General features: G+C 31.7%; 1 protein-coding gene across 2 annotated transcripts in view; it reads left to right on the plus strand.

The window, feature by feature from the left end:
- The window catches only part of LOC143085040 (cyclic nucleotide-binding domain-containing protein 2-like), a 39,501-nt gene extending 23,104 nt beyond the window's left edge, over nucleotides 1–16,397 (plus strand). For both annotated transcript variants that reach the window (XM_076261190.1, XM_076261182.1), the window contains 12 exons: nucleotides 1,267–1,340; nucleotides 3,823–3,896; nucleotides 4,665–4,748; nucleotides 7,057–7,121; nucleotides 7,530–7,607; nucleotides 7,965–8,025; nucleotides 9,800–10,162; nucleotides 11,006–11,087; nucleotides 13,480–13,550; nucleotides 13,897–13,971; nucleotides 14,323–14,463; nucleotides 15,633–16,397. In XM_076261190.1, the coding sequence (XP_076117305.1) occupies nucleotides 1,267–1,340; nucleotides 3,823–3,896; nucleotides 4,665–4,748; nucleotides 7,057–7,121; nucleotides 7,530–7,607; nucleotides 7,965–8,025; nucleotides 9,800–10,162; nucleotides 11,006–11,087; nucleotides 13,480–13,550; nucleotides 13,897–13,971; nucleotides 14,323–14,463; nucleotides 15,633–15,791 (1,327 nt within the window). In that variant the 3' untranslated portion in view covers nucleotides 15,792–16,397. The remainder of the gene's footprint in view (nucleotides 1–1,266; nucleotides 1,341–3,822; nucleotides 3,897–4,664; nucleotides 4,749–7,056; nucleotides 7,122–7,529; nucleotides 7,608–7,964; nucleotides 8,026–9,799; nucleotides 10,163–11,005; nucleotides 11,088–13,479; nucleotides 13,551–13,896; nucleotides 13,972–14,322; nucleotides 14,464–15,632) is intronic.
- Nucleotides 16,398–18,127: the final 1,730 nt, after the last annotated feature.

Genomic DNA, 18,127 nt, shown 5'->3' on the forward strand with positions numbered 1-18,127 from the left:
TGTAATGATCTGACTACAATTGGTATTCATTTGTGATCATCAAACCACAATTGGTATTCATTTGTGATCATCTAACCAAAATTGGTATCCATTTTTGATCATCTAACTACAATAAATATCCATTTGTTATTATCTAACCACAATTTGTATCCATTTGTGATCATCTAACCAAAATTTGTATCCATTTGTGAGCATCTCACCAAAATAATAAGCCATAAACGATCATCTTACCACAACATGTATCCATTTGTGATCATCTTACCATAATTAGTATCCATTTGGGATTATCTAACCACAATGACTATCCATTTGTGATCATCTCACCACAATAAGTATCCATTTGTGATCTATGATCATATTACAACAAGTATATATATGTGATCATCTAACAACAATAAGTGTCAATTTATGATCATCGAACCACAATGAGTATATATTTGTGATCAATTTACCACAATAAAAATCAACTTGTGGTTATTCTAACAACAATAAGTATACTTTTATGATCATCTCACCACAACGCGAATCTTTTTGTGGTCGTGTTACCTTAATAAGTATGAATTCAATATGTTAACCTCACCTGCTTATTGGATATACATTTCCCAAATCATTCGGCATTCAAGAGCTTGCAGCTTCTACTCCGATTTAGTAAAAGCCACATGTGTCTTGCCAGAAAGTTTTTGAACCTGGGGTATGCCAAAGAACGTTTTGGTCCTTTTTCTAAAACAAGATCATCGGAAGATACCTAGACCTTGTTGATAAATACTCCGTATCAACTTCACAAATAATACACGATGGTCTTGAAGTATAGATTCTAGTTGCTGAAGTTGTTTAACTTCTTTATAACGTGTTATAGTATTTTTTTTTATTTGTCTTTGTAAAGTATTACTTTTACGGTTAAGTCTATTTTTAGTAATATCCATGTGACGTAGCTCGATACTTATATATTCACCTTTGTGTTATTGTACTATGATGGTAAATGTTTGGATTCCTGTCATTATGTGATTTGTCTTTATGCCCTTTTTTATTTTTGTTTTGCTGACATATTTGTATGTCGTTATAGTGATTAAGATTATAACACAATGTCGATTGCTGTACTCCTATTTTTGACATTTTTTACCTCTGTCTGTTTGTTTTGTTCACACATCGTTGTTATTTTACTATTTTTAGGCGTCAAGTTTGAAACAAAATGTATATGAAAAAATATATTCCTGGTGAATGTGTGCCTACCTTTTAATGTAAAGATAATGTATTTTCATTTTATAGTTATGAACCAAAACGAGTAATTGTTAAGGAAGGTCGGCCATCAGAAAATTACTATATCCTCATCTACGGACAAGGTAAGTTATTAGAACAGATAACACTTTTTAGGGATGAAATATAAAACATCAATTTTGTACTACAGCTTTTAATTTTCTTAACTTCGAGTTTTTATTTTAAATGTAAAGTGTAGTATTGTTATACCAGTCTCATTGATGTAGATACAACATTATAATTAAGAACACTTGGAAATATTTACAAAAAACAATGTACAGACCAAAACGACGGCGTGTCTTGTTTTGGAAAAGTGTTAATAACAAAGTAAATGAGTTAGTGCATTTTTCTTTCTCTCCATGTAAAACATATTCCTCTTATCCAATGTTAAGTATTAACTTCGTTGATTTCTGGTTGTCGCTTTACACTGTCCAGTGGCATATATTTCACGAATGTTAGGGACGACACAGAATAAATTAACAATACATAAAAATAGGTAGTCCCTGTATTAGAGTCTGACCGGGATGGAGGTTGTCGAAATGTTCCACCGGAAAATGAGGGCGAATAGGATATGGACAGTAATTTAGCCACTTACGAACCCCATCATAGTCCTAAGGATTTTTACTCTCTCAACACAAGGCATCGAAATTAACGTCCCCATCCTACCCGGACGAGACTGTGTACTTGTACAACCCGCATACCTTAACTAACGCACCACTTTGGCTAGGGTTTTACTGTCGGTCGGCAGAAAAGTGAGTATAATATGTCTATCATACCTCAGTCTCCCATGCAACATTTTTGTAGTTACCTCACGTTACTGGCTCAGAACACTCTCGATTGTCTTTTGTATTTGGCAAAACTTTTAAGAACTATGGTCCTCAATGCTCTTCAACTTCGTACTTTATTTGACCTATTTGACTTTTTTGGATTGGAGCGTCACAGATGAGGCTTTTGTAGACAAAACGCGCGTCTGGCGTTAATACAAAGTTTTATCCTGGTATCTATGATGAGTTTATTTACAACCACTGGGTCGATGTCATTGCTGTTGGAGTTAAATTCCCCGAGTGTATCACCAGCCTAGTAGTCAGCAATTCTGTGTTGACATAAATTATCATTGATATTGTCATATTTATCAATTGACTGTTTACCAAACTTTAAAAGTTTTGAAATACTACGGCTTTTCTACCTCAGGAATAGATTACCTTAGCTGTATTTGGCAAAACTTTTAGGAACTTTGGTCTCCGATGCTCTTCAACTTTGTACTTTATTTGACCTTTTTAACTTTTTTGGATTTGAGCGTCACTGATGAGTCTTTTGGAGACGAAACGCGCGTCTGGAGTCGATACAAAATTTTATCCTGGTATTTATGATGAGTTTATTAAATTACACAACATTTCTATTCCTGGTATCTATCACGACATACCCTTGTGTTTTGGTACGATGTCAAATATGTTATAATACAACATGGCATTAAAATGTTTGTGCTTAATGAAGGTACACGACGGAAAGTACTACGGACGCACCAAGTTAATAAAGAGTTATTTTCTTATCGACAATATCCTGTAAATATGGGTAGTCGTTGACGGTATAGGACAGTTCTGTCTATCATTCATCTTTTTATCTTTGTATTCTAGAAGGAGATAAATACATGAAGAATTATTATTAAAAAAAGTCTCTTATAGATGATGAAATAATAACATTTTAAATTTTGCGATAACATAAATAGGTTCATATCTGATTTTTGATATTGAATCTACAATGTAATTATCATAATAATTGGTATGATCATTCTTGAAAATGGTGTGTGAATCAGATTTAATGATAAAAACCATCATCAACATTAATTTAGCTATGGGGACTTTTTGTTGCATTGATTGCATAAAATCGTTGTTTGAGATAATTTTGATTTTAATATTTATGCATGGCAACAGTACACTTTGAATTAATAGAGAACAATAATGTGTCCACAGTACACGGATGCCCCATCCCCATTATCATTTTCTATGTTCAGTGGACCGTGAAATTGGGGTAAAAGCTCTAATTTGGAATTAAAATTAGAAAGATCCTATCATAGGGAATATGTGTATAAAGTTTCAAGTTGATTGGACTTCAACTTCATCAAAAACTACCTCGACCAAAACCTGAAGCGGGACAGACGGACGAACGAACGAACAAACGAAAAGACGGACGAACGAAAGAACGGACGGACGAACGGACGCACAGACCAGAAAACATAATGCCCATAAATTGGGCATACAAATGCAAAATGTATTTTATTTTATCCGTATTAAAAAGCAGTTGAGCATTCCTTACATTGATTATTCGTGACGTCTGTTGGATTTGACTATGATTGCAAATAACCGTTTTGTAGTCTTCGCTGCGCATTGCAAGTAAAACCTCATTTGAACCAATTGTGGAGTTGACACTGGTGCCGCTTCCAACACAGTAAGTTTGCTATTATGTAGCTGACGAGGAGTGGTATTTTCCTATTTGACAGACATTTTAAAGAAATATGAGCGTGATTTATGTCTTTGTAATCAGTTTACCCTATGACACGTATTTTTTCAGTTATGTTTGCAAAGACAGACGAAGGGAACATGGCTAAAAGACTAGGCTCATTGTATAGAGGTTATTACTTTGGTGTAAGTATATAACTAATATATTTTTTCTTTTATACTGTTTTAAAACAAAACGTCTTGGAGATATCGTCATCAAATAACTTTAAAAAAACATTCTTCAATGAAACAGTAAGTCATTTAGACTTTTAGTAGTACGATTTCCTCAGAGAGACGTATATGGAACATCTCACTGCAATACCTATAAAAGCTCAACAAAATGCTTGTATAACACAGGTGACAAATTAGTGATTTTAGCTACATTTAGGTTTTCTTTGAATAGTACATGCTATAGAATATAATTGATATTTTAAAATACTTGTAAAATACGATATTTTGAAAATGTTTTTCACCACTAACAACAAAACACTTTTTTTGTTAGTCTATAAATATCCAATACATGAATCATTTCTTATCATTGAACGACAGTATACAGACACTTTCTGTTATACAGTTAGAGACAAAAAAATATGCAACAGAGAAAATCTCAAGATACATTATACACTCACAAACAAAACACTATCGGGTGTTTTCTGGCCATTTTCTTGTTGCAAAGAAAAAAGGCGAGTGACAAGTTATCGTTAACTAACTAATAAAACAAGCTATTGGAATTTCGCACATTTCAGTTTTTTTATATTTTTTTAGCATAATGGTACAAGCCTTTATCGACACATTTTATCATTAGCCTATATTTGTTTTTACCCCCTTTTTAATGGTCACGTTCCAATATGTCAATGTCATTTCTTCAATATTATCTTGACAATTTTATACAACTGGTTAACCATTTAATTACAGGAATTAGGTATATATAACGGAACCGCAAGACAGTCCTCAATTATAACGGAAGAGTATACAGAATTATTACGCGTCTCTGATATAGTAAGTTCTATTTTTCTGCTATAACAAATATTTAGTTTCAAATAATATAAGGTTCCACAATATTGTCCGTTGATACCTAGCTTTATTTTTTACAGGAAGTTGGTTGAAGAGGAATGAATCTGAAATTAACAAAACAATTTTAGCACCATTGATTGTTCTTAGATTAATAGTCCAGTCAATCTAGAATAAATTTGACCCTAACCTGAAAGTAATTCCAACAGAAGATTTTAAAGTTTTAATCTTTAGCATTATACCCCAAATATACACAGAACAAAGTCCCATAAATTCTTACTTGTGGAAGACTAAACAAATCACCATTTAATTCCTATGGAGATTTGCATTGAAAAGGGGATAACTCTTGCAAAAACGGCAGAAATATCAATAAAAATTGACACACAATTAAAACTTTACCGCTTATATTCATCAGAATGTATTGATTCTTGATTTTTTTTTTGCGGTCTTTAGAGTACAAGAAACATCTCTCAAGGTGTTTTCATATCTTTTATCAAGCTATAATCTAGATTTCGTAATTCATAAGTTGACCATTTATTAAATTGTTTTACATGTCAAGTTAGAGAATCTCAAATTTAATAAAAATAATTAAGCATGTACTCTTCTTTTTGTAGTTAAAAGTTTCTTTAGATAAGTAAGATGCTGACAAAATATAATATTCAGATTTAAACAATACCATATTTTCACATTTTTTTTCAAAAGCTTCAAATTTGCAATTTCTTTAATGAAAAATGCACAAAAAAAAAGAAAACAACCAATAACACTTCGGTTTTGTACATTTCATGAGCAGAAGAGTATATAAATGAGTCAAATACAAACTTGTAACCCCTTCAAAGTATCATACTTTACATAAATTTCAAGAAAATCAACCAAAAACTGACCAAAAAAATAATAATTTTTGCGGAGTTATCTCCCCTTCCAATGTTAATTTCTATAGGAATTTAAAAATGCTGGTTTTGAGTTTTCCTCGAGTTAGATTTTATGGCACTTTTTTCTGTGTGTAATAAGGGCATAGTGCTATAGAATAGAACTAAAACATTTTCTGTTGCAATTAGTTTGAGGTTAAATCTGAGTTTGACTAAACTATAAGTAGATCAATTCTATTATTATTCATCTAATAAGCTTCATGAGTTAATAGAACACATCTCACAACCAACTATCACAACGGCAGATACAATGGAATCTGTGTTCTCGATTGCAATTAAACACAATAATGTTTTCTAACATATATAACATATTTTATCTGCTGTTCCGATTGTTAATGTAATACAAGGTATTTTGTAATCATGATCAACGGATTGTTATCGGGTTACTGCAGTGCCAATAGCCCGTTACATGGTGTACAGAACAAACTCGAATTCCCAACGAACATGTTTACAAACTTTTCTTCGTCTTATGACAAAATATAAGGTCGAAAATTACTTTTGATGACTGTTTCTAACATCGCAAGTACTTACAATTAAAAAAATATATAATCATTAAACAAACAGCAACATGGAAATACCAATGATTCTGTTATATTGATGTACAATACGCTGTATTATCTCTTTTTTACATGATCTTACTGACTGATATTTATAGATTATCGTTTGTCATCTCAACGAGATTGATTTTCTCGCTTGGTCCGGTACGGCGAAAGTGAGAAAAGCAATCGAGTTGAGATGACCAATGATAATCTGTTTATCGCTATTTTACCTATGACGACGCTGTCAATTTCATGTCAATTTCCTTGACAACCCAACATGCATTCTTAGCTACCAGTGATAATTTTTTCTTATCACTCGACTCCGTCATCAAGATTAAAGGAAAATTTCGTAAAATAGCGATAATTTCCCTTCTCGATACAGTAGTGTGATATGCAAAAATAATCGCTAGAAACTAACGCGATACGTGCTGTTGGCAATGGAATGTATCGATAAACAGATTATCACCGGTCATCTTACCTTGATTGCTTTTCTCACTTTCGTCGTACCGTCTCAAGCGAGAAAATCTCGTTGAGATGGCCATGCAACGATAATCTATAAATAATTGTCATTCCTTCATATTGTATAATCTTTTAACCAACACAAAGATAATGGTTTGCGTTGCTTCTTGTCTGCGATACAATCTAAAGATGAAATAATGACGATATTAACAATTATGATAATACACAAAATATATTGTTCTTACTATAACCATTAACTATTCATGATGTCATTGTGATGAAATAATACTGAAAGCTGTTGAATAAAATAATGTTGGGTATATACATAGTGTTTCGTCAAGTTAAGATTATTATAAAGCTGTTTTATTTTAGGATTTCAAAAGGATCTTTATGGGTGGCGATGTGTCTAGGAACCCTGAAGGAGACAATTTTCTTACGTAAGATAGAAATTTCATGCAGCATTTTAAATTCACTTTTAACAAAAGTAACATAACAAAAATACCGAAATTCAAAACGGAAAGTCTGTAATCAAATGTCTTAATCAAAATACATCAAAAGAATGAATAACAACTGCCATATTCCTGCATGACTTGGTACAGACATTTTCTTACACAGAAAATGATGGATAAACCCTGTTTTTTTGTCTAGATTAACCTCTCACTTGAATAACGGTATTTCTGTATAGCATACTTCTGTTATATTTACATGATCATTGCCAAATTGAGTCGAATGTTAAGGAATATTCAATATGAAAAGTACTTGATAAACTTATACTCTATATACGAATCGAAACTTTTTTATACTTAGTTGTTTGTTCTCAATTTGAAATAATTTACTCTTTGCAGACATGTTATTAATCTAAAAGGATGGCCGTTACACGTCTTGAAAGGAAATAATAAAGCCATAATGGCAAGCTACTTTCAGTAAGTAACAGTACGTTTAATAATGAATCGAGTTATTCACCAAATGGCTGCAATATTATTTTTAAAATGAGAAATTCATAAAATGTCTGCCATTACTGCAAGCAGGTTCGAATTAACAACGTTCTATCTTCTAATTATAAAAATTAAGAAAGAAAATTTGAAATTCAAAATAGATTCGAACGTCACTGGAGAGTTTAGTTTGTAGACAAAACACGTGTCTGGTGTCAAGCCTGATATACATGATCCTTGATTTATAAGACCGTCATCGTGTTTTTTGATGTGTGTTTTTTTCACAATACTTTTTATCTTAATCTTTGGATATATTTGTAAGGAATATCTTTGTTTTTTTCTTTTCAGACGAGAAGCAATAATGACACGTGATAGCAATTTATCGGAATGGATTTTTATAGTCAAGTCGGTAGGTAAAAATAAGCAATATTAATTAAAATACCTATTACCTATTTAATATATATGAATTTTGGAAAAACCTAGATATTATTTCGTGAGAAATAGCTTTTATTGACTTCAAGTGTATTGCATAAATGATAGAAAGTTCTAAAAATGTCGGGATTTCACGTGCTTATAAAAGTAAAATTGTTGGATCCTCTTTCAATCAATAATGAAAGACAGATATGTTTGAATATTAAGGCTACAGTAGTCTATCGATGTTCAAGTATCCATGGTATCGTAAATCGAGATGGGAGATACAAATCAAGATAAGAAAGAGAAGCCGGCAGAAAAGCATCAACTCCAGACGGACCGAGACTGGTAATGTCTACAGGAGGAGCAACTCTTGCTACGAAAAAGTAAACTCGTAAAAATACCGAACTCCGAGGAAAATTCAAAACGGAAAGTCCTTAATAAAATGGCAAAATCAAAAGCTCAAACTCATCAAACGAATAAATAACAACTGACATAATAAACTGGTATTTTAATATGCAAGATAGCGAAAACATGTCGCAAGAGAGTTAAGACATATACACATATTTTCGGTCAACCCCTGTGTATGAAGTCCGTATAGTTTGAACACGTGCGGGCGTAGCTCATTAACAGAAATATTGGAATCATAAATAAAGGCAACAATAGTATACCGCTGTTCAAAATTCATAAATCGATTAAGAATACAGCTTTGTAACTTAGGAAAGTATATACATTTCTCTTTTAAATTAAGAAAAAGTTTATTGTAATAAAAGATATTTTGTATTGATGAAACTTCTGACGTCACCTATTGTTTTTTATGCATATTGTTTATATTGTTTGTAATATGCCATATGTATACACTGTACATATACTTGATTATACTGATGAGCAGTAAGACTCAAAGTTAATAAAGAATTTGAGAATAAAACTTATCCGGGTTACAAACTATAACTAAGGGAAACACATCAAATATAAGAGAAACACAACACTAAAATGTAACACACACAGAAACGAACTATAATATATGGCCATATTCCTGACGTCGAACAGGACATTTGAAGAACAAAATGGTGGGTTGACCCTGATTTTGTGGCAAGCCAAACCCCCGCTTTTATGACAATGTTAAATATAACATTAAAATGACAATATTACATGACAGGACTACTATACAAATAAATGGGAGAACATATAGGACAGAGAAACACGCGAATAATAGCTATCAAAAGGTAAAAGGTTTATAATTTAATACGTCAGACGCGCGTTTCGTCTACACAAGACAAACCAGTGACGCTCAGATCAAAATAATATTAACATTATTTATCGAAATGCATTTGTTCACGCAAAATAGGAATCTTTTTGAAAATTGCGCTACAACCTATTTGATTAGAGCCTTTTTTATTTATTTTTTTTTTAAATTAAAAGACCAGCTTTGCTTGCAGCAGTTGGAACCTGATAATAGTTTACAATCATGTTGCTGTCTGGTTAATACATTTTTGCCGTCGTAGCTTAAAATACACACTTGTTCTTTCCATTCTAATTAAACTGACAGAAAAAACCAGTTAAAACAGAGTTTAAAATCTGTCATGTGTAGTCTGCGCTTGCGCGTACTGTTTTCATAGCATCAATTCAATTAATGACATGAAAAGTTTGAGGAAATCCATTCAAAATGAACGTTACCGACGATTTTGCATTAAAATGAGAGGTTAGGCCGACAGTGCTCTAGTCCTCCTCTGTCAGTAGCATTTTATCTGTAACCGATGCTCTTATTGTAGGGATCTATTCGAGTAATGAAGAAATTGGTTAAAACCAAATCCAATACCAGTAAGAGAACAGGATTGCACAAGAAAGTTGCACATACCAATGGTTATTCTGCGTTCCAGGCAAATGAGGATGAATTCCAACGTTTTAATTTATATAACAGTATTGAACTTCCTCCGCCACTCACCACAAAAAACAGCACAAAACATGATGTGACAGGTCATAGAGAATCATCACTTACGTTGCCTTTGATGTTGAAGTTACAACGAGCTTGTAGACCTCATACTGCACACGCTGACTATCAATCAAAAGGACGGTCTAGAAGAAAACTTTCATTGTCATGGTCAACTGGGTATGAACGACAAATTACATTAAAGGTACAAATATGTTTTTAAAAACGTTAAATAACATAAATACCGAACTCAGAAGTTAATTTTCTTATTAAAGACCGAAATCAATTGCTTAAGCACATCAAATGAATTGAAAACAACTTTTCTCTTTCCTTAAATATACATTCAATTTACAATATTACTTGAGCCTTATTGGACGAGTGGTCTAATTTGTTCATCTACTGTATCACTAGTCTGTCAACATTGAGGTTGTAAGTTCATACCCCACATATGGAGGTTACGTTGGATTCTAATCTTCATTGACTAGAACTGCAAGTTTTATCGCTAAAGATAGGCTGTTCTTTCTGTTAACTACGACTTCTTTATCCATAAAAAAAGACTGACTGTTACGAGTTAGCCAATAGTGCAGAAAGTAACGTTTAAACACCAACAATCTATAAAGCAATCTAAAATTGCATACAACAAAATAGTTTCAAATATCTCTAAACAATAATAAATGGTTTTCAACAAATGAGATTATAAAAAAGAATATATGGGTAACAAGAATATACGACATGGGATACCATGCCTCATTCACAATTCCACTTTGCCATGGTTACTGATGAATATATTGTTAAAGTTCACATCCTTTTAAGTTTCAAGCTGATGTCACAACTAATTCATGATTAGAGTAGCTAACCCTACGAAATACAGGATAATACGTTATGTTGGATTTTAAAAAATTGCACGAAATTTTTTTCAATTACTAAAGAAAAACAAAATATGCATTTGTTCAGAACTATAAAATGTCATTTTTTCTAAGTTTGCTATATACACATGCATGTGCGCTATATTCATGTTCTTTAACTATCCTGGTTTATCCTTTTTCAGAATATGTCTACCTTGTCTACACCAAACACACAAAGTCCTCGTGTCCAGTCATCAAGATGCTCTGATGAAAGTAATTTACCAGGTATATGGACCACAGGTTTAATACTATATAATCTTGGGCAAATAATGATTGAATTTTACTATAAAAGTATACCGAGTTTAGTGATATCTACCTTGTCTACACCAAACACACAAAGTCCTCGTGTCCAGTCATCAAGGTGCTCTGATGAAAGTAATTTACCAGGTATATGGACCACAGGTTTAATACTATATAATTTTGGGCAAATAATGATTGAATTTTACTATGAAAGTATACCGAGTTTAGTGATATCTACCTTTCTACACCAAACACACAAAGTCCTCGTGTCCAGTCATCAAGGTGCTCTGATGAAAGTAATTTACCAGGTATATGGACCACAGGTTTAATACTATATAATTTTAAGCAAATAATGATTGAATTTTACTATAAAAGTATACCGAGTTTAGTGATGTTGGCTGTAAGACCTCAAATAGTTAATGCCATTCATCTGCCCAGTTTCCGTATATATAGACTAAATTAATTGAATGATTATGAAAAATATCACTTTCTAAAGTTGTTGTACGGAGCAACTGTAGAAAAGATATTTTTATTTTCATTCATTGAGTTTAGTTTCTATAAACGAATTCTAGTTCTAACCTCATAAGCCTAAGCCAATAATGTTTATTTCTATGTTACCTGAAAAGCTATTTTGCTATAAAAAAAACAATAAAGAAAACATACATTTCTAAGCAAATAATCGCTTTTTATCTACCTGGGTAGTCAATGTTTTTGTTTTAGAAACCAATGTTATAAAGCACAATAAAAAGAAAGAAACATATGTATTTACAAGTAGAACTTAATAAAAAATTCACTAGATCAAATGAAACAAGGAATATTTTTTTTAACTAATTTATTATAAATCAATATAGCATAAATAATTAATTATTTCATACTTGATCATTGAATATCCATTAAATGAATTGATGTATTAGCTAAATAACGTTAACGAATATAAGGAATGAGTTGTAGAAATTATTTTCATAATGTAATACAAGCTGGATGCCTAGTTAATCAATTGAATGGTTATCTAGCTTATTAAATATTTATTACATCAATTTGTTAATGTTTTGAAGATATGCCACAAACATGATTGACAAATTCATATTTACATAAATGTTAACATAAAACTAACTATCTTTTAAACATATATATGACTCTGATTACCTCAATTTCAAAAAGTTTTGTGTACATCTGTGTTTATTTAAAGCAATACATCCAATGAAATGGTATGACAAATATTATCGAAATACCATAACTCTCAGCTTCCTGTTTATACATACATTTCTCAAATTTTTATGAAAAATAAGTCCTTGAATAACGTTCGCCTACAATTTTGAATGCAACTTAATACTTTAAATTATGATAATATTAAAATCTAAAGGATAGTGCTGCACTTGCTTATACGCATACGAAATCATAGCATCATAGTGTTGACGTCACTTACTTCTTACACAAAGATAAAGCAAGGATATTAATGATATACGTTTTAGTTTGAACGTTAGAATATTGATTGCATTTGTTTAAATTGATTTTTTTTTATACAATAATCTCTTTGAGAAATCAGGAGTTTCCTATTGTGTGTTTGTTTAACCATACAGAACTGTTTTCCATTTATTATAAATCAAGAAAAAAAAACCTAGCGATGTCAATTCAAATTTTGTTTGCATTTTCTAATAATCTAAAATTGGTAAACCAATATCTTTAGGTCGATTTTAGATCTCAAACATTCAATTATTTCGTATATTTGACATTACTACTCGGTGTGTCACATGCACCCAGTATATATTATTTAAAATGTTACGCACTCGAGGAATTCATAGCATGACATACCTATGACTACCAAGCTAAAGCATCCAGTCTTAATATTTCCTGATATGTAAGGTTAACTGTTTCTATCCTCAAATTGATTTCTTATACATGGACTTGACTTATAGGCTGGTGTAAAATAGCAAAACAATACATAACAAAAATACCGAACTCCAAGATATATTCAAAACGGAATGTCTTCTTTGAAATGACAAAACCAAAAGCTCAAACACATCTAACGAATGGAAAACGACTTTCATATTCCTGTACTTTTACAGACATGTCCATATGTAACCTGGTTATATAGATAGCTTAACCCGTCTCTTGTATGACAGTCGCATAAAAATCAAACCAAAAACTTTATTTTGACAACAATGTGTAAGCAAAACAAAGAGACATAATAGGTACAGCAGTCAACATTGTAATATAAATAAACAGCTTCATTATTTCCATTGAGAATTATCTACATTATAGAAAACCAAATCTAACCATCAACTCTCCCAATAAATTATGATATCACTGTCTTGATTAAACATACACCGTAGTATATTTATCATTGTAATCATAGTTGAAACATTTTTTTAAACAGCCGTCAATTCTTCAAAAGACGAAGGACGACGTACCATCTTAGATGACTGGGATGCTGCCACTAAACATAAGGTATGTTACATGTTGTGTGTTAGATAAATGATGTAAAGGTATTTACCTTTCTCTTCTCAATTTTAACTCAAATTTTGGGTATGGAAGACAGTTAGATTTAACACATGACTTGGATTATATCACTTACTATCTTCAGCCATTTTTATTTGCCTTGAGGTATAATATAACCTCACAAAAATGTGTCTATAGTTTCTGTAAATATTCGAGTGACTGTATTTTAGACAGTTGACTTTAGGAATACCGTTTTTCCCATCCAATCAGTAATCACTTAAACATAGGCATTATCTAAATAATTCGAAACCGATTTCTTCTTATCATTCACATAATAAAAGAACTTTTTTTGCAGCAAACAGAGCTGACTGAGGCAGATCTGAATCCACAATTCGTTCATGTGCAGACCATAACCAAAGGACAAACTTTCGTAAGTATCTAGTTTTTTTTTATCAGAACAAAGAAAATTAACTCTACTTTTCTTTTAAAAACCATATGCTTCTATATTCACAATACACAAAATAAATATTCGGAAAATGTTCTAAACAGAAACATTTTAGAATCAATATTGAAATCAATGTAATTTCTCATTGAATTTTTTTTCGCATATTGGATCTGATTACAATGTCATTGTTCGTATTGTATTGTCAAAATGAAATTACCTTACGCGATTATTTCATATAAAAAAAATAAATAACAAACATAACAAACATAAAACCACAATGCAATATTTTTCTAAATTAATGTAGTTTAAATTTCTATACTTTGTTCATATTTGCAGGGATTGCAATATATTTTATATAAAGATCAAGTCCAGCCTAGTTTTATAGTTATAAGTAATGGCGCTGAATGTGTTAAAATTAACAGACGGGTGTTTGAAGAAAACTTAACATATAACTTGAAAACTGACCTGAAGAAAAAGGCAAGTATAAGCCAAGTATAAGCCATAATCTATTACTGTAAAAATGGTGTTGTATATTTATAATTCATAAATAAGGATTGTATAAGATTCGTTGATAAATAAATAAATTATAAGCAAAATTACTGTTGATCCCGGGTAGTAATGCAAGCAGAAGTTTTTAATGAATAATTTTTATTCACACCAACGCCTTAAATTTCTGAAAGTTCAGTATGAATAAAACTCGACATCATAATTTGGCTCTTTGTCTCAAATTTACAGTGAGGTCTTCAACCAGGACCAAGAGTTTACACATCAAAGTCTGTCCTTGAAGCCGGTTTGGGTGGAATTCTTTGCCACCTGTCTTATGATATAGAATGAAATTCAAAACAGTGTGGCTGTGGACATTGATTGACACATTAAATTCATCCATTGACTGGGACAATTTAGGTGAACGTTTGTATGTAACGACCACTGCTCACTATGTACTTTTTAAAGACACTTAAACTATGGGGTCACCAAAGGTTCTCAACACCTTAATAAAGTAATTCGAAAAATTAGTCAGAAATAACACGATGTTTTGATTTATATCAATTATATAAATCAAAACATAAAGGTTATTCCTGATTAATTTTTTGAATTATTTTATAATTAAAGGCGTTAAGAAACCTTTGGTGACCCCACAGTTTAAATGTATATCGTAGGTACGTCGTGAACAGTGGTCGTTACAGACAAACGTTCACGTAAATTGTCCCAGTCAATGGATGAATTTAATGTGTCAATCAATGGCCACAGCCACACTGTTTTGAATTTCATTCTAGGAATCCGATACCCTTCCTGATAATTTTATCTGAGGGCTTCCTGTTGGTTAGTCTTGAGAGTTGTGAAGACACAGTCATGTTTCTTATTTGCAGTTTTTTTTGTGTTTGCCATGGTAAGTCGGCCCGAATGTGACCCGTATGTCCAACTCAAAGACAAACGAAAGTAAACAGATCACTTCACACAAGACAAAAGTTTGAAGAACACAGTCCTACCATAAAAAGCTCGTGTCTTTTATGGAAAATGTTATTATAATTATTATCGGGTTTTATATGAGTATGAGTCGAAAAGTTGAAACCAAAGTCCAATTTTATTGATATTGGTTTGTGTATTCTCGTGACTTTGATTTAATCAAATATTTTATATGTTTTAAGGTTCCTCCCTATCCAACAGATGAATATATGCAAGACCGATTGGTTACACAAATGAACTGGAAATCATATAAAGACATTTTGATAAACAATATTGTAAAAGAGAGTAAGGGACACAACCATGACAGATATAGTTATAAATGTCCTGGAATAAAACTGTGATATATAATGGACAGATTTGTCTATAATGTCCTGGTATAAAACTGTGATACGATTTGAACAAATATATCACTCAATGTCCTGTAATAAAACTGTCATACATTATGGATATATGTGTCTATAATGTCCAGCTGGATAAAACTGTGTTACGGCTTTGACAGATACTTATTAAATGTCTCAGAAGACAACTGTGATAAGATTTAGACTGGCATAGCTTTAAACATCATAGAAGACACTTGATGTGGCTCTAACATACATGGCGATATTTATTTTCGTATTGCTAATTTATCATGATAAGACTTTTATAGGGACAAATATATCCACATAAAGGTCCTGGACTAGATTGTTATAAGTTTTAAATATTGGTATACATGTAGTACTACGCCATAAAATTAATAATGCGTAGAATCAGCGGAAAAGAAAGATCCCCACAAATAGTAAATTGCTAATTGTTCTTGACGTACACTGAAAATATCAGAATTTAGATTAATAGACGTTGCTTATATTAAGCGGTTATTCGTTTTGAATGGTATAAACTGATTTTTTTGTGTGTTTATAATTAGAAATAAAAAATGATATGAGTGTGCATGAGAAAATAATGATAAAACATATCTTCTTATGATGTTTATTTAATCACTTCGTCAATATGTATAACAGCACACTTGGTAAAGTGTGAATAAAAATTTAGGGTCAAGTCTCAAAATATAGCCCCTAAAAAACAAGAAATAAAAACAAATATTAAAACAAAAGCCAAAATACAGAGTTCAACAAACCACAAAAACTGACTAGTTTAGCAGAAATGGCGATACAAAAACCTTTTGAGAACGTTTTTACAGAAACAAATGTACAAATATATATTTTTATAGACATTATTAAAACATGCAAATGAAATGAAAATAACAACTATATAAAAAGCATATCAATACTGATAATAGTTACAGTAATAACATGTTAAAGAATACACACAAATACTGCAAACTCAGTAGTATGTTTTCATATTACCGGTTTTTGACCCCTGAGTTTATACTTTTTAAGAGTACAAACGGTACAATTTAGAGAGAAAATTGCATGTTTTATGTTTTCTATACACAACACTATTATCGGAAAACAGTAGGCACTGATTATAATTATGTCTGATTTTACTTTTTTTGTTTGCTCTTACTTGACCGAGTACTAGGATGTCAAACCACATAGTAGGTAATCTGTCGAAACATTATATAGCCCAGAGCCAACAGTCAGTAATTTGAAAATGGTCTATAATTGATTGATTGATTGATTGATGTTTTGTGCCAATATAAGCACTACTGTGCTTTTTCGTGGCGGTCTCTTTGAAATAAAGGAGGAAGCCGGAGAGACTTTCGGAAGGATCTGCAACGTGGGGGATTCGAACTAACAATCTCAGTGTTGACAGGCTAGTGATACAGTAGTTCCAATTCCTCAACCACTCGACCACCGAAGCCCCCTCTAGACTCGTCGTGCTTAATCTGATGATAATTATTCCACGCCATTCAATAGATATAGGAAGATGTGGTATGAGTGCCAATGCGACACCTCTCCATTCAATTCACAATTTATAAAAGTAAAATATTATAGTTCAAGGTACCGCCTTCAACACGGAGACTTGGCTCACACCAAACTGCAAGCTATTAAGGTCCCCAATAATTACTAGTGTAAAACTACTCAAACGGGAAAACTAACGGTATAATCTATATAAAAACAAGGAACGAGAAACACGTATGAAGTACACAAACAGACGACAACTACTTAACATAATTTACGATATAAAAAAAAACTATAATGTAAAAAATAAATAAACAACAACAAAAAGATACAAAAACATCAACATAAAAATGGATAAACGGAAATATGAAATAGAAGAGACAAGAACTCAATAACATTTTGAACCCTCAAAAAAACATTCCGAAAAAGTACATAGTTGACAAAAAGGTATTGAAGGCCATATAACATATGCATTAAAACAAAAAGGACCTTTTACTAAGTTTGTTTTACAGATAAATTGCGTCATTTAAATCCATCTTAACCTAGCTCTAAGCAGTGGACGTTTCAACAGTCTGGGACTGACACTCCACTGGCAGAAATTAAGATCAATTTTAATCATTACAAAAAGTGAAGTTCTTGGTTGCAAACGGATTTTAATTTTGTGATTTTAACAACGAGTATTACATTATAAGCCTGGTACCTTTGATAACTATTGACAACATATATGTTTTTCGTCACGAACATTTTGGTAATTTTAAACATTAAAATGACCGTTGTTAAAAGTTGAAACAACGATTTCGTTCGAAAAGTAGGTGACCGCATTAGACAGGTGACTGCTG

Source organism: Mytilus galloprovincialis, chromosome 1 (assembly GCF_965363235.1).
Source record: "Mytilus galloprovincialis chromosome 1, xbMytGall1.hap1.1, whole genome shotgun sequence".
Classification (NCBI taxonomy): Eukaryota; Metazoa; Mollusca; class Bivalvia; order Mytilida; family Mytilidae; genus Mytilus; species Mytilus galloprovincialis.